The sequence below is a fragment of the Notothenia coriiceps genome, unplaced genomic scaffold, assembly GCF_000735185.1.
Source record: "Notothenia coriiceps isolate Sejong01 unplaced genomic scaffold, NC01 NC01_scaffold00007584, whole genome shotgun sequence".
NCBI classification, from domain to species: domain Eukaryota; kingdom Metazoa; phylum Chordata; class Actinopteri; order Perciformes; family Nototheniidae; genus Notothenia; species Notothenia coriiceps.
Window position 1 is genome coordinate 180,776 of NW_011340285.1, and position 17,960 is coordinate 198,735.

Below are 17,960 nucleotides of genomic sequence, written 5' to 3' on the forward strand. Positions count from 1 at the left end.
CAGCTGTGTATTCTTTTCAGAGTTTGAAGGTGTATGTTTCTTTGTCAGTAGTGGATTGATCAGTAAAGTTCACTACATAATGAAATGAATACCAGCGGTTACAGTCTTTTAACATTCAACGCACTTTACATTAGGTTTCAGACATTACCCATTTACACATACATTTAAACCTCAATAGTGGGCCACAACTATATGATAATTAACCTTTGAAAATCTTGAATCTTAGAGTGCCAAACAGACATTATCCCAAAGCTATTGCTCAAACACACACACCGATGGTTTTGCCATCATTACGATTTCATCTTCAAAATTGTAAAGACCTCTTTGGACTTCGGATAAGAGAAGCAAAACATTTGACCACGGTCTTCTGATTAATGTACAACATGCTTTCTTTCGAGCCAAAGCTGAGATCATGTATGATTGTGTTCTATAATCTTACTGTCAAAATGGAAGTCTGCACTTAACACTGAGAGAAAAAGCCTCAGATTATTTTCAATTATGTGAATAGAAGTTAGGTCCAAGGGTCATCTTGAGATGAAGGTTTGCATGTTTAGCAAGTAGGAAAACTCATTGAAAGAATTGGTGTAAGGGTGTCCATGTTGCGGTATCTATATACTTTAAAGGTCCCATGTCATGCTTTTCCGGTTATACCTCCCCTTGTGTGTTAGAAGGGTTTTTATGCATGTAAACGGTCTGCAGAGTCAAAACCCTGCAAAGTACACCCCTTACGAGTAAACTCTACACAGAAAAATACTCCGATAAACACCCCTTGGTTGGAGATACGTCCACTGTCCTATGATTCTTAAAAACCGGGTACTCAATGATGTTCATAGGAAGCGTTACCCCCGGAAACCAAATCCGTGGAGCCGTTACGTTAAGCCCCCACTAGATTGGTCCCAAATTGACCATCCACCTGGACCTTCCTCACACACACCACTCAGTGCATGCAGCTCTGCTGATCTCCTTCCTCCCTGGCTTGCAGGCGCTACAGACCGTTTTTGGGATCGCAAGCCAAAAATTTTTTTTTTTTTTCTCTCTGCCGACCCATTCTCCTGCAGACCATTCTCCACAGCGTTAGCAACCTTTGTCTTTACCAAATCAGCCCACACTTAATGTTTTTACTTCGGCTGTGCTTTGTGGTGCCCAGGGTGAGAGTTTGGCTGTGTTTGGCTGTGTATCGCTAAACAAGGAAACCACACCTCCACGGAGCTCAGCGCGATTCACAACGTCCCAACCAATCAGAGCACACTGTGCTCACAGGGAGGGTGGGGGCTGGAGCTATTGGAGCTATTGGAGCTACAACGAGCCGTTAAAGGCAGAGAGTGAAATTCAGTGAATACACGTAGTTTACAGAGATGCTGTATGAGAAACCAAAGTGATTTTGGAAAATTGCACAATATAAATATATTCTAGTAGACCTCAACAATGGAATTATGATCAGTGGAAATGGCCATGAAATGGGACCTTTAAAGAAGTCCAGCACAAAAAAAACTGTCTTTGGTCACATTCAAGGAAATGTTCTTCTTGTGTTTGTCTCGCTTGCTGAATGTGGGGGCTGTCTAGCTGGCCCACCCCCCCTCCCTTCAGCCATACTCTGCCTTTTTTCTCTCTGTGATGAAGGAGTGGTGATGACATGTGCTAGGAGATGGAGACTGAGTTCCTAACCAGGCCAGTTATGAGGCAGTAAGTCCACCATTGATTATCTGTCCGCATCACTGCCTGGCCTCTTTTGTTTTCTCAAGCACACACTGGCACATACACAACAGTGGAGAGCACAGATGGGGGTGACCTTTCATCATCTATCCCTGTGGTGTCTATCATTACATGGAGGAACACAAATGCACACAGAAAAGGAGCTGCGATGGTGGTCAAAAGCCTCGAAGGGAGTTTGAATCTTAAAGATTGGGTTGGGTGTCCAAGAGACCGAAGCACATTCCTTGTTGTAGGAACTTGAAGGTTGCGGTGAAGGAGAACTGTATGTGCATTGTGACATAAGAACACATTCTGACAGGGAATGAGGAAATGTGCTTCAGGTCTGATGAAGGCAATAGGTGCATTGGTGTCAGTTTACTGGAATAAGAAAGTTTGATTAGAATCTAGTGGTTGGTTTGAGAATGGCGGGTCTACATTACATTACATTACATTGCATTTAGCTGACGCTTTTATCCAAAGCGACTTACAATAAGTGCGTTCGACCAACAAAATACAAACTTGAAGAAAACAGAATCATATAAGTACATCAGGTTTCATAGAGCTAAAACATTTCAAGTGCTACTCAACTGGCTTTTAGATAAGCCAGTCCTTTATTAGTATATGAGTGCTTTGTTAATAATTCTATCGCTCGAAGTGGAGTCGAAAGAGATGAGTTTTTAGTCTGCGCCGGAAGATGTGTAAACTTTCTGCTGTCCTGATGTCAATGGGGAGCTCATTCCACCATTTTTTAGCCAGGATAGCAAACCCACGTGTTTCGCTGATGGGAACTTGATTCCCCCTCGCAGCGAGGGTGCAGCGAGCCGTTTGGCTGATGCAGAGCGAAGTGCATGCGCTGGGGTGTATGGTTTAACCATGTCCTGGATGTAGGAAGGGCCAGATCCATTCGCAGCATGGTACGCAAGTACCAGTGTCTTGAAGTGAAAGGTGAGAACATGGCCTTGGGGAAGTAAGCAGGGTCTTAAGACAAAGAGCCAGGTAGGGCAAAAATAGATATTCACCTACAAAAGCCATCATGACAATACCCAACGTAGTGTCCTGGAGATTATAACCAGGGGTGGACATAACTTTTTTGCCCTGGTTCTCAAAGGAGCACCTGGAGATTTTGCTTGGTGCGCATCCTTAAAATGACATAAACTGAACCTTTTGAGGGGTAGTTGACTTTATTGAACGGCGCTAGTGAGTGGGGGAGGTGCGCTAGTGAGCACGCTCATGAACTGTTCGCTGTTCACTGTATGCTTCGCAGCAGGGTTACTGTGCGGAGCGCATAAAGCAGACCCTTCACGCGATAGTGAGGGGTAGAGCAAGGGATTGCAGATGCCGTCGCGCTCGCGGACGGATTAAAAAGATTAAACCTAAATGGCTCGCGAATTATACTTTGGCGGCCGTTAATATACCTGGGCGGCCCGCCCAAGTAAAGTCTATGTGTGGGAAACCCTGCTATTTTACCAGTTCTTATGCAACTCGCAAATATCTCTCTCTCTCTTCTCTCTTTTCTATCTCTCTCTTCTCTCTCTCTTCCCTCTTTTCTCTCTTTTCTATCCCTCTCTTCTCTTTCTCTCTTCTCTCTTTTCTATCTCTCTCTTCTCTCTTCTCTCTCTTCCCTCTTTTCTCTCTTTCTCTTCTCTCTTTTCTATCCCTCTCTTCTCTCTTCTCTCTTATCTCTCTCTTCTCTCATCTCTATTTCTCTCTCTCTTCTCTCATTTCTCTCTCTCTCTCTCTCTATGTTGGAGCGCAAATGCGCTTTTTTCAAATGATCCGGTGCTCCTTTTTTGGCAGGGGTTGCGCATGCGCACCGGCGCACCAGTTATGTGCAGCCCTGATTATAACCCTAACCCTTTAAAACAGGAATATTGACACTGAAAAGTGTTGAATCTCAGCCATCATTAATGATGTTAGTTACAATTGTTTATTTCGTGCTTTGACAAGTCAATTTGTTTGCAGTAGGGTCAACAGAAAGGAAAGAGGGCCCCATTCAAAGCGATGAATGTTCCTCACTGGTGACTATGCCATCAAAATAATTAATTAAAAGATCCTGGCCCACCTACACAACAAATATAAATGTTTTACATGGTTCACTTTTGCTTGATTTATTGGACGTTGTGTCTATGACATGCAGGAAAGAAAACGTTTTTTTTGTAAATTCATTTTTGGAAGAGACTTACGGTTTGAGCTGATTGCAGCCAGAATCACTTCATAGCCCAGTGCTGATCTCAGGGTTTGTTTTAACCTTTGTGCAACACATTACACTTTCTTCAATGGAAAAACCTTTGACATTGAATATATTACAGGCAGTGTTTATGGTTCCTGTAAATGGTATTTGGCAAAGCGAATCAGTGTGTTAATAAATGATGTAATAAAGAAACGTGTACCAGTAAAGTCTTGTCTTTCATAGACAAAGACTTTAACTGAAAAGCATTCTGGATAGCAATAGGTACACTGGGGGCGACACCTAATATAGTAAGAAAGGAACAATGTAGCATTAATGAAGTATAGATTTGTTTCCTTTTCATTTGGAGCAGCATAATAACAATAATCAATGGCGTACATTTCTCTGTATGCCAGCCAACACCTAATTACAGCTAATTACCAGCGGCTGCCATGCGCGATATGATGTGTCTTCTTTCTGTGAGCCATTCCCAGTAATTACACATATATCATGTCATCCAGTGAATCATTATTGCATAAAGGATCCCCTAGTGGCTCATTTTCCATTTGGCCAGAGGAGAGAAATGGCCCACATCCACCTGGACCAATGCTGTCAACCCAGGCCAATCCTCCCCATCCAGGCAAGGCCAGACTCCACCGAGCCAGGCCAGGCTGTAGGCTGGCATATGGGCCGGGCACTGCCTGCCAGGCTGCTGCCAACACTCAGGGGGCTGAGTTATTGTAGGGCAGCCTGCTCTTTGACCTAGGACAGGAACCACTTCAATCTTCACCTGCATGACAAACGATTGAAGGGAAGAAAGTGAAAGGAATAAAGACAAATGTGAAGGATTAGTACTTTTTTCTGGATTTTGTCGTTGCTCATTTTCTGTCTTAACTCCATCCTATTGCTATGGAAAATAATAAAATACAAAAATGCAGATTATAAGAATATTTGAAGATAATCGAAAGGAATCGAACCACAAATATACTAAAACAACTAAACCAAACGATCAATCAAGTCTTTAAACAGGCTGTTATTACTTTCTAAATAATCCATAAATCTTTCCGTATTTCCAATTGGTGCAACATGAAACCGTTTTGCTTCTTTACTTTTTGTCCAAAACTGTTACCAATGAGTATAACAAAACATTTACATTTCCTAATCTGCCGCCTCGCCTTTAAAGCTTTGGTTAGGTTTAGGCTAAAATGTCCTTGGTTAAGGCTTGTCAAGATCATGTTCATGGTTAAAAGAAACCAAATGGTATAAGACAAGATGTGAACTAGTGAAAAACTGGCGTAAAACGACATTGTGTTTCTCCAGAGACAGTGTTCCCGTCCGAATATGCCAAAGTGCTACCCTCAGCGTCGTGCAACGTTAAAAATGGTCACATACGCTGCGCTTAGAGTAAAAATGCAATAAATATTGCGGCTGTGATGACAGCTGTGTGAAACAGCCGAAATAGCAATGGAGTAACAATTAAAACATTTTAACTAGCTGTTTTCACCACAAGGCTCTGCCAGCAACCTTCGGGTTAGCAAAGAACAAAATTACGTATCATGTTTACTCAGCTTTACTATTTTGAAAAAACTTTTGGCTGCTTTTGCTTCGGACTCATGCCATTGTTCAAATGACATTCTCTATCTTTCTAAATGAAAGGGTTAAGGTCAGGGTTAAACCTCTATCCAACACCTAAACTTCTACATTCACCAGATTCGTCAAAATTGAAGTTAATTCCAAAGGATACTTTTGTAAAGGGAAGATTGGTATTCTGAAGTACTGTACTGCACTGTACCGCTCTGAGATTACTATGGAATCAATAGGAATAACAATGAAGCAAAGGAGGTCTATGGACAAGGTTAATTATACAAACTTGGCATTATGGGGCTTACCTCTTTTACTCATATGACCTACCCCTTCTCTCACTGTAGCCCTCCACAGTATGTTGGTGATGAGGTGTGGACTGGAACAGGCTGGCAGGTTTTACATTATAGTGGGGCTGAGAGACAGAGAGGATAGTGGCAAAAGAAGAGTATTTATGGAAGAGGCAGAAAGAAAATAAAACCAGTTTTGTGTGACAGAAGAAAAATGAAGTGGTATAGAGGTTGTTGGTGTGTGTATCTCTGCACATGTGCTGGGTGTGTGTGTGTGTGTGTGTGTGTGTGTGTGTGCGTGTGTGTGTGTGCGTGCGTGCGTGCGTGCGTGCGTGCGTGCGTGCGTGCGTGCGTGCGTGCGTGCGTGCGTGCGTGCGTGTGTGTGAGCTTTCTTGTGTGTGTATAAGTGTGTGTCTGTGTGTCAATCACTGAAAGAGAGAAAAACAGATGAAGATCTCAAGAAAGGGGAAACAAATAAAGAGAAGGGGTAACAAGTTAAAGAAGGCTGAAAGACAAGGAGTGATGAAATGCTGACGTGAGGTCAAACAGAGGTGAACTAAAGGGCATCTTTTGTGGGAGAGGCTGCAAGATAGGGGAACGAAATAATTGGATAAAAAGCAAGCGAAAAATAAGTAAAGTAAGGTAAAGATGAAATAAAGGGTGAAATCCAAGAAAACCTTTGAAATTAAGCGAACAGAATGATGGCTGTTAAAAATGGTTATCATGACATGTGATTGGTTGGTTATATTATGAATGCAATTTGAGTACCTGTCTACATATGGGCTTTTATATCATTCTGACCAAAATCTGTTATTGTCAATCAAGTTTGACAGATAAATATGTGCCATTGTTTCAGAATCAGGTTTATATGTATTCAATATGTGCAGTATTGTTAAGGAAAGTGGTAATCAGTCATCAGAACGACAATAGTGGAGGTTATCATTGTGTGTACGCCAGCTTATTACATTTGGTCAACCGGATCACGAAAGACTGTAGGGATGTAACGATACCAAAAACTCACGGTACGATAATATCGCGATAAAAAGTCCACGGCACGATATTTATCGCGATATTGAAAAATAAAGGAAAAAAATGTGATTTTTTTTTTTTTTTTTAAGTAAATAATACATCTGATTTGTACAGTATTTTAGTAGGATAGTAGTATTTTAAAGTGTCAACAATATAATAATCAGACCCTGCAATAGAATAAATCAAGTTTCACTTTAGTTTTTCAAGTAACTCGACTCTAACTCAGAGTTGAGTTAGAGTCGAGTTACTTGAAAAACTAAAGTGAAACTTGATTTATTCTATTGCAGGGTCTGATTATTATATTGTTGACACTTTAAAATACTACTATCNAGAAGTGACGTTTGAAAAAAAAGGAAGTAATATTTTAAAAAAAAGGAAGTGACATTTAAAAAAAAGAGTCAAGAAAAAAGGCATATTTAGAAGAAAAAAAGTCAAATTCTGAGAAAAATTGTGGGACATGCAGTTTATGGCCAACGTGCTTCTGTAAATCCTCATGTAACCGTGTAATAAACATATTATATTCTTTACAAGCTCTTGTGGGGCCACAGAAAATGATGTCACGGGCCGGATTTGGCCCCCGGGCCTTGAGTTTGACACCCCTGCAGTGGAGGCACAAAATACTAATATTAACCTGAAAATGAGCACAAAAGGGTCTCTTTAATTGATAAGTTGGTAATCAAAATAGAATTTGTCCCAATTAGAATTTGACGTCAAAACATTTGCTGGTTTAAGCCTGATGTAAAGTTCTGAGCCTTTTCTTCATCATGCATTTTACATTTTAACAAAATATCTTCAAACAAGAAACATGAAGACATTAACTTGGGCTGTGGGAAATTACAATAAATATATCATAACATGGATTTGTTTTCTCCTGATTTTCTATGTAAAGCTAATGAGACTGCTTATTTCCTTACACAGAACATGAGAAGGATCCCAAGTTTTGGAACATGTGGGCCCAGCGGACCCTGAAAGATGCTCTGTCACTACAAAGTCTCAATACAAACAAAGCGATGAATCTAATCCTCTTCCTCGGAGATGGTAAGCCACATTATCGATGTGTTTCCATCCTGACTAATGGCATGCTAATTATCTTCCCAAAGGCAGAAGGTAACCTTACTGCAGAAGAATTTAAATTGCGATAAACTCATCAGTAAAGACAAACTTTCCCTTTTGGCATTTTTATCGGATGATAATAACACTGCAGTTTGTAGCTTTATTAAAAAGCCACTTGTTGTCATAATTGCTGAAACTGTCAACCTGTAATTGCTCCATCTGGCATTTGCAAGATTTCATTGTGCGAAATAAAACCAATCATGGCCGGGTATTCTCAATCCAAATGTAATTCGCTGCTTTTGAAGTAGTTACTGCAAAAATAAGGAAGTTTGCTGCAGTCAGTGGGCAACTACTGTATGTCTGTTTTTTTATATTGTGGCCGGCTCAAAATATTTCTCCTTTTACAGCTTTTGAGTACATGTTTCTGAAAACATTTAAGATAAGAATTAAGCAATACACTAACATAATCTTGATTATATTGATCAGTGCGGCCTATTTTGACAGTCAGATTGGGCAGCAGTGATTGACCCTCTGCTCTGAGTGGTTTGGTCGGAGAAAAACAACTTTCATCCTTTATCTGCTATGTTTGGACTATAAGAACAACATCACATTCTTGCGCATGGATGCATTCACGGTCATGTTTGCGTAGTTAGAGAATAACAGGCAGCGTCTTGGGAAACAAACAAAAGTTGGAAACACATAACAGGGAATGTACGACTAACTATACAATTTATGACTTACTATAAACTGTTTCCCAGACATGATCTTCTTCTGAAAATTTAAGAAACGGGATCCAAAATTGCACAATAAACCGTTTCTTCTGTTTAACCTCGGGTTATGTGAAGTGTAGGCTTTGATAATGCATGGCAGTCTTCAAAATGATTTGAAGTGATCATAGACGAATGGAAACAATTTGTTTTTCTTTCTGAGAGCAAAGCAAAACTCGTGTTGTTTCCACAAGATGAGATCAACACTTGGCAGTTATTATGTTAAACAGTTCCTCAGTTTTTAACAAAAGTAAGGGTCATTCCAAGTTATAATACATTGAATATTTAGTGTATTTCTTTTAACAGTGTCTGCTTTGTTTTCTTGGATCTGTTTTTAAAGAAATTTGTATCTGAGAAAATGTTTTGCCTAACAGCAGCCAGCTTTTTCTAAAATGTCAAAGAAAACAACCGCCCCACATGCGTTGCAAGCTGAGGACAGCAGGGGAGGAAAAGTGTTGAAGTTTCTCATGTGCTGTTGCTTTCCTTCCCGCCGTGAGAAATATCTAACACTGGACCTGCTTTTGGTGTTTAGGGATGGGCATTCCCACGGTGACGGCTGCTCGAATCCTGAAGGGTCAGCTGAACGGACAGAGCGGAGAGGAGACGCAGCTGGAGATGGACAAGTTCCCTTTTGTGTCTTTGGCCAAGGTCTGATCATGTTTTATTACTATATAGTTTCAATATGACGCAATGTATTGATCTTATGGCCATTAATGGTTTCCTGTCAAGGCCTGTGACTTTAAACAAGGTCATACAGTGTGTCACATCGAATGCTACAGATTTTATGAGGAGAGCCAGAAATCATAAAGTAGTTTTATTATTATATACCACAGTCTAGCAATATTACATGTTTTTTTTACTGCCAAAAATCAGATGAAAAGATACAAAACAATCTTACTAACGAGTGCTGTCTGGACAGTGCATGCCTGTATTAGATCATAGACCTCCCTTGTCCAATAAATATTATAAAAAACCATTAATGAGACACCGATGTAAATAGATATACCACACATAGCCGACTTAGGCAAGTTCTGAAATTAAACATGTTTTTCCTTGTTACTGATTTATCATGATAAAAAAGTTACTTTAAATTAGTAACATCAGGTAACATAGGTGCAAAATAATGCCTCCTATGTGAATACTACCGGAAAACCAACCCTGCAACTTAAATAAACTGAAATTTGTGCAATATTACAGTTGACTAACCCCATTTGTTTAATCCAGAGAAAAACGGGGTTTGTGGATTTTTCCAAACATTAAAGAGTTGGACTCAAGTCAAATCAAATATTTTAATTGGTGTGATTTATAATGGTACCTGCTGTGTAAAAAGTAATTCATGGTGAATCTAGAATCAAAGACTTCATGTGAGGCACATTTTTCTGCTGCTGATGTAAAATGGAAAAAAAAATAGGACCTCACACATTTCTTTGGAACATTTGGTGGAATTGCTTTTGTGCCTTTGCCAATACGCCATGCAAATAGCCAGAACAGCAAAAAGGCAAGTTATTTTTTATCTAGAGACAACACATCCTTCCTGTTGTTATAAAAAGTGCTATGATGAGTATTGCTAGGCAGCTAAAAAGACTGTGTGTGTGTGTGTGTGTATGTGTGCGTGTGCGTGTGCGTGTGCGTGTGTGTGTGTGTGTGTGTGTGTGTGTGTGTGTGTGTGTAACCTATACAAAGGCTAAGAGATGGATTGATAAGATGTTGTTGTTGGGTTCTTTCATGGGATTTGCTTACAATTAGAATATCCCAAGCTTTACTTATTAGTAAAGTATTTTAACATATTGCTATTATAGGAAAATCACCTGTGCAGTTAGTGTCATGGCTTAACAAATTACACAAACACACTAACAAGTCTGTAGACAATGATCCTAGAAAGACTATAAACGTCCCTGTTATATGAATTCTGACCACATGTGATGTCCTGGTACTCTGCAGACATACAACACTAACGCCCAGGTGCCGGACAGTGCTGGCACCGCCACAGCGTACCTCTGCGGGGTGAAGGCCAACGAGGGCACGGTGGGCGTGAGTGCAGCTGCTGTCCGAACCCAGTGCAACACCACACAGGGCAACGAGGTCACCTCCATCCTCAGATGGGCGAAGGAAGCAGGTAGAGTGACACCAAATAAACATAACACTTACTTTTTTAGTTTTATTTCTTCTGGGAATTTTTCATGTTTGCAACCAATTATGCGTCTAATGTCCGAGGATCTGGTTGTAGTTGAATGCTGTGTTAATGGGAAGTTGGAAATGGGAATACTCACTGAGGCTACTTAATCGCTCAAAGCTAAGTCTTTGAAGTGCTCTTGAAAGTGATTGCCCTAAAACATGTTTTTCAACTATGCTCGTTCCCCTTTCAGCTGTTCATCCTTTGAACCAGAGTTATCCTGCTGTGGAAAAAACTTAACCCAAAGAGCTTTTTCTCATGTATTAAAGAGACACTGTCCATCTGATTGCCCCTTGAAATAAAGTTGTATTAGGATTTAGTTTTATTTTTTGTTTTGATGTGTCTGCATCCTTGATTTAGATTTCAAGTTGGTGTTGGGTTAGAAATGTTTTGACTCAAATAGAGTTGTTTAATGGGCTTTTTCAGATAAAGATACATGTAGGCAAAAAATACCAAGAAATCCCCTAGTCAATCTCTTATAATATAACTGAAATGCCTTTATTTTCATAGCATATTACCGTTAAATAAAACATAAAACAAGCAGTACAGCATTAAGTCTTAATCAGGAAGTCAAAATATTGTAAACTTGAAAAAGTACTTTATTTTTAGAATTGTTAAAAAACCATTTACACAAGTGTTTATAAATCTCAATAATTAATCAAAGGTTGTAGCCAAAACCCAATAAAGAGCCACATCTCAAAGAGTCCCAAATGAATGACCTCTGATTTCCCCCTCCAAGGACACAGCATGGTGTTATTCACTCTGTTTCAAAAACCATGAGACAAAACAAGTCAAAGCGCACCACAAAAAAGGAAAGGACTGATGGTTTTTCAGAGGGTGTAGGGGGTACTGGGTGAGGGTCAGGGTGTGTGTGGGTGGGGAGGTCACAGATAATAAGAAATCCAATTATTGCTCTGGAAATAAAGCAGGCAGCAGCTGACCTCTGGCAGAGAGTGAAAAGGAAATTTGAAAAGTGATTTCCATCAGGTCATTTAGCTAGATTGTCCTCTGCTGGTTTTGCTAAGATTTATAACCACAACAAAAATAGTTGTAGGTTGTTATTGTCCTCTACTGGCTGTGAAGGGATTGCTTCCTGTACGGGATGGAAGACACAATTGTCACTCCTTGTTCAATGCAAATGTGCATTTCAGTTTTAACCAAAGCTAATATGAAGCTACAGGACTAGAAAATCAACTGAGCTATATCCAAAGTTACAGTTATTTAGATATGAAACTCTCTCTTTGTGTTACTATCCCTCCATTGCAGCGAAGAAACCTTGCTCAGGGAAACACAAAGAGGGAATTCATCTAGGCCTGAACATGTTGTTTAATCAAAAACGTTCTCAGCCTTAATTCACAGCTGCCTATGTGTGTGTGTGTGTGTGTGTGTGTGTCCACTGCAGGCAAGTCCGTGGGAATAGTGACAACGACCCGTGTCAACCATGCGACTCCCAGCGCTTCTTACGCCCACAGCGTGGACAGAGACTGGTACTCCGACAATGAGATGCCAGCTGAAGCTCTGAGGGACGGCTGCAAGGATATCGCCAGACAACTCTTTGAAAACATTCCCAACATTGATGTAAGTCAAGAGTATAAACCCTGATACACAACTTTTATCAGCTTATCCTATTAGTATGTCAGAGAGCCTTCTGGGTTTCAGATTATGATTTTCAATTCATTGGGGTCTATTGAGAACCTTTGTTGACACTTTGACAATCACCAACATTGGACTTTTGACCCTTTTTCGGAGTTATAGAAAAAAAAGAAAAAACATAAACTAGCACTTTCCATTGTGTAGTAACAGTTATTTCCCCAATATTGAAGAGCTGGCCCTGTATCTTACTATATCAGAGTGTAAGCGGTTTAGCAGTAGCGGTGTAGCAATAGCGGTTTAGCTTTAGCAATTGTGCTGGATTTGGAGAAGTTTACACTCCAACAACCCAGCGAATATTTCAAATAGACAAACCAAATCAAATACATAACTTCAATAATGTATAAATGTAACCAAATATCTCCAAGCACGTAAACATTTTCCTTTATCATACTTGAGTGAAAGGATTAACTCTAGTTTAATTAAATAGCTAGCTACAACTAACATAATCTGCCAACCATGGTAGTCATTTGAGCCAACTATAGAACAGTAATGACAACGATGTTTATTTTCTTATTCTTTTCTTGCCACTTTCTAGGTGATCATGGGTGGAGGGAGAAAGTACATGTTCCCCAAAAACAAGTCAGATGTAGAGTACCCCAACGTTTTGAAGCACAGCGGCACACGAAAAGACGGAAGAAACCTGGTGGAGGAGTGGACTGACAGAATGAAGGATAAAGTAAATTTCGCCTCCTCTTTCCTCTCTTTGCTCCTTTCATTTCTCTGCTCTCTCTTTTATCTTCCCAATTACATTTACATATTCAGGAGTTCAAAGTGACTGCAGTGTTAAGACACACACTGTTGTGCTGTACATTTGTGTCTTTGTGCAGAAAGGTTATTATGTGTGGAACAAGAAGCAGCTCTTATCACTGAACCCTAACAACGTGAATTACTTATTGGGTGAGTTTCTAGTCCTAGCTTCATTATAAAACTCTCCTTGAAGTTCAGAACAGAGAAAGTGTTTTCTGTAGGCTTATTTCCTGCACTGTGCTTGATGTTTTTTAAGGTCTTTTTGAACCTGCGGATCTGCCGTACGACTTGGAGAGGAACACTGAGACTGATCCCTCGCTGACAGAAATGGTGGAGGTGGCCATCAAGATCCTGAGGAAGAACCCTAGGGGATTTTACCTGCTTGTCGAGGGTGAGTTTGTGGTGAAATTGGACTTTCTACATTTATTTTGGGACCAGTTTCCAAAAGATCTATCAGACTGGTCTCGTGACTTTATTACAGGCCAGTTTCTTTTGGAAACAAAATAGATTTTAAGGCCAGTAGGACTTCTGATACAGTTGCTAGTACCCAATGTTTTTTATTAGGATTATGAAAGAAACCATTTCCAAACCATCAACCGTCTGATTGGTAGGCGACCACTCTACCTCAGAGCCACTGTCAAAGTCAACTTTATTGTCAATCTTTCAGTTTGTGTGTACAGACAGAGAGATCGAAATACCGTTTCACACAATCCCGAATACAAAATACAAATATATATAAAAATATGTATACAAATATGTATATACCTATACACAATCGATAGACACATTTATACATATGCACACATTAAAACATAAATAAAAGCACAACAAACAATATATACGAAATAATCACTTCAATATCTTTGAGAAATGTACACGATGCAGTTAGGGGATGGAGACCCAGTCATCAACCCTCTGAATTGTCCACATACTCACTAAGGCCGACCAAATAAAAGTATAACATGTTTAGGAGTAATGAATGAGAATGGAAAAATATCTGTGAAGTTTCTCCTGAGGTGCATTATGCATTCCAATTTCGGGAGTCTTTTTTTCCCATTTTCTTTATTAAAAAAAAAAAACAGACTTATTTATTTTGCCCAAAAATATTCAACATCAAATTATTTTTTACTTATTTTATATTGGCTACCAGACCATGTTGTGTTCACAATGTAGCAAGTTTCAATGAAGCATCAGTGATTAAAGTTGGTGTAGTTGCTATGTTCCAAGTCTAACCCTGCTGCCAATGTTTACTTGTGCCTTCAAAGGAAAGTATTTTGCAGCAGTTAATAAAATATGACATTCAGTGGCACCTACTTGGAATAGAAATGAAAAACATAAAAGCCATAAAACGTCGAAAGGCAGGAAATACACTGAGATGTAAAACAGCACTGATGAACTATATAAAAAAAGAAATTGAAATATGGTAGTTTGTGGTTTAAAACATCTGTTGCTGTTTATTCTTGGCAGTGAATGCAGGAGCAAAAGAACATGGTGGTCTGGTTATATGAACATCGACATTGAAGCTGAGAAATGTCTGAATGGCCAATGTTAGCACAATATTAGATATAGAAGGCACAGGATGGTTGTTGATCGCTATTTTTCCTTGGTTGAATCTGTTGAAAGAAGCTTGGTTACAGTTAAACACCTGCAAGTATGATAGTGATTGTTCTGGCAGCCTGAGAGAGGATAAAGAGGGTCAGTATGTTTCAGACAGAGTAATTGTCGGATCATCTGAAGGATGGTAAAAGAGGGTGCCCACACCTTTTTTACACGGTTTTCTAAAGGGGCCTTCCGGAATTTACAATCTGAGAAATCATGCCCTGATTGCAGAATGAACGGTCAGTGTATGGAGGGGAGACTTGAGGCTATGATTTGAACTTCTCAATCTAGCTTTGACATTCAGAGAATAAATATAGTCACAACTAATTGCTATGTTGGATACAGTGGTGTAGTTAGCCACTAGCTAAACTAGGCTCATCACTTCTACACGTTGTGAAAAAGTCTGTGCTGAAGTTCTTGTTCTATGATGTTTAATAAAGAAATAAAACAAACCATAAATACAGCAGCACTATATGATAAACTGAAAATATCCGAGCCAGCTCATCCTCTTTTACCTCATTCACACCAACGCAACTCCGGTTCAAGCTCCGTGCTAGAGCTTTTCAGGTTCAGAACCGGTTCTTCGGTTTAGCTCCGGCTCTTTTCACACTGCCCAGAGTCCGACTGGTGCTGCGTCATTGCGTCATCGTTTGCTTCATGTCGTAACCGTTTGCGTGCCTGCTTCATAAAGCCAAAACGCGCGGAAACCCCTCACAGCTGACACCGACAACAACAACAATGGCCGATTGTGCTCCAGCTTCCTCTGTACCTCTTCAGAAGAGCAGATTCCCAGTAGGTAGCTGGTCTCTTCAGTGGACCACTGCTGCTTGTTAAGTTTCTCCATCGTTGTGTACGAACTGAATAAAACGCCGGCTTTTTGTTGTTGTTCAGGAGTTGATCCCACCCCTGCTCCCGCCTCGACGTAAGCGTGACATGCGGTGCTTTTGCTCTGGCCGGACAATTTTTTGGTGCTTGAAACGAACCGGATTCCGGAGCTAAGAGGCTGCTCCGCTGCGGTGTGAAGAGGAAAACCCGGTGCTTTTCAAGCTCCAGCTCCGAACCGGCCCTGAAACACCGTTGGTGTGAATGAGGTATTAGTAACAGGCTTTTGCCCCGGTGTTAGATGCCCAGCGATGTGACAAAGTAGTGTTTTTTGGAAAAGCTGGCAATGAGAATGGCTCCCAACTGGGGTCACAAGGTACAATAGAGGGCATTTATTGTATGAGCCCAAAGCCCAGGCTGCATTGTTTTCTATGAATAATGCTGCATTCCTTCAAGGTTAGGCCTTGACCTTAAAATGTTTTACCACTAAGCACAGCATGACAGACATAATCATATTCAAATCTCATAGGTAACTCGACTTATTTAAAACTGACAAATACAAAAGGTCGAATTTATTGAGATTGTGTTTAGCTGTCTTGAGGGATCTAATAAACTGGAAAGCTGTCATGCTCCCTATAAAACACCGCAACGCCTTTACTTTGAAAATTGTTAGCGGAAGCGCTGGTGAGCTCACCTCAGCTAGCTTGACAGCTAGCCTGGGCACCGAGAGTCTTCTTGGTGCCGCTGATAAAACGGTATTGTGCTGGGCTTTCCCCTCCATCCCATCCTTCCTTTGAGCAATGCGTTGTTAGGCAGGGAGGTGAGAGGAGCCCGGCTCTTCACTCCTTCAGGCTGCTCGGGAGCCATGGCGGGGCGGACACTGAGGAGGAAGCAGCGGGTCCACGGCAGCAGCTCTGAGGAGGAGGGATCCATGTTAACGTTACCTGCCGCCCAGCCACCGCTGTTACTGGCGGAACACACTGCTGACGGCTGTTGAAGTTTCACACACATCTTCTGCTTTATAACAGCTGCTTCAACTCTCCCCTCACTGCTGTTTAATAATGTCTCCGGGTTCATAGCGCACAGTTTTTTCTACTTCTCTTAGCTTCCAGACAGAACCGTTCCGTGTGTCCGGTAGAGACCTCTGTCCCCCGGCGTAAATCTGACGTACTGTCCCGCAGTGGCTCATAGAGCGCCTCTTTAATATATCAAAGTCGGTTGGGGTTAACATGGGGGCAAAGCAGAGCAGCCCCACCTCTAACCCGGCTGCTAACGGACGGACCAGAGCCTACTCCGGCTCGGACCTGCCCTCCAACACGTCCAGCAGCAACGGTAACAGGACCACCACCGGGGGGGTGAGGTACCATGGTTACAGTGCGTCCGTAGCCTCGTCCAGCACCAGCCAGCACCATGGAGCCAGGGCCCGGTCTGCGGGGGGGTCCGGAGGCCCCGGGACCCGACCTCAGTCCGGGATAAACATTCCCAACAGCAGCGGAGCCTACAGCTCACAGGAGTCCGGGGGGAGCAGCCCGGAGGAGGCGGACCGGCAGCGGGCTGGAGGGCAGGAGGCTCCCCGGCTGTTGATAGGATCTCTACCAGCACACCTCTCGCCTCATCTGTTCGGAGGTAAGAGGCAGACCCAGCGGGTCACTGAACTGCAGGGACTCTGACACAGAGGTGGAGAAGTACCAGAGTGTATGAATACTCTGTTACAAGTCAAAGTTAAAATTCAAAAGTATAAGCATCAAAATATTCCTTATGTAGCAAAAGTAAAAGTAGTCAGCGTGCAAATTGGTCCATTTCAGAATAATATGATATGTTTTATAATGATTGATCATTAAAGTGTTCTCAAAGCTGGTAAAGGTGCAGCTAGTTTTAATGACTTTGTATACTGCAGTGCAGGCCAGGGTAGCTTGTGAATTTGTGAAGGAATTGTGAAAATTGTGTTGGAGGTGTGGCTCTGTAAGGAAGCGGCAGATTTTTTCCGGCTGGGTATTTTCAAATTCTAGCGCACTCGAGCTGGTTTCTCCAAAATTACCTAGCCCACCTTTAATACAAATCTGTAAAGTAACTAAAGGTATTACATAAATGTAGTGGAAATAAGTAGGCTACAAGTATCTCAAAATTGTTCTTAAGTACATGTACTTAGTTACTTTACACCACTGCTCTTACACTAATGTGTATCGTATCGTCGTAATGGTTTCTGCCGGGACATATTTTAGGATGGAGCCAGCCATTGTCAACACTATGTTATGGCAGTTTCTGAGGCCATGACCCCAAGTCCACCCCCAAGCTCACATTAGAAATGTTTTTATCAGATAAACAATTAAAACGTTGATAATGCATAAAGTGTTTCACTTATTCGTATTTGTGTATTTATTCATATA

The 17,960-nt window shown here is 41.1% G+C and overlaps 1 protein-coding gene across 1 annotated transcript; it reads left to right on the top strand.

The window, feature by feature from the left end:
- The first annotated feature begins 4,442 nt into the window (after window positions 1–4,442).
- LOC104944169 (alkaline phosphatase-like) lies at window positions 4,443–15,677 on the top strand. Its single transcript, XM_010769670.1, has 9 exons — window positions 4,443–4,599; window positions 7,657–7,797; window positions 9,112–9,227; window positions 10,521–10,695; window positions 12,155–12,330; window positions 12,941–13,081; window positions 13,233–13,302; window positions 13,409–13,543; window positions 15,643–15,677. The coding sequence occupies exons 1-9, from the start codon at window positions 4,443–4,445 to the stop codon at window positions 15,675–15,677; spliced, it is 1,146 nt and encodes a 381-aa protein (XP_010767972.1).
- The last annotated feature ends 2,283 nt before the right edge of the window (window positions 15,678–17,960 follow it).

What these genes read in the sequence shown, in the direction of transcription:
- LOC104944169 (XM_010769670.1), top strand. Translation starts at nt 4,443, where the DNA reads ATGGCCCACATCCACCTGGACCAATGCTGTCAACCCAGGCCAATCCTC. An exon ending in ACTCAGGGGGCTGAGTTATT is followed by an intron (nt 4,600 to 7,656) that starts GTAGGGCAGCCT and finishes AAAGCTAATGAG; the next exon opens with ACTGCTTATTTCCTTACACA. An exon ending in CTTTTGTGTCTTTGGCCAAG is followed by an intron (nt 9,228 to 10,520) that starts GTCTGATCATGT and finishes GGTACTCTGCAG; the next exon opens with ACATACAACACTAACGCCCA.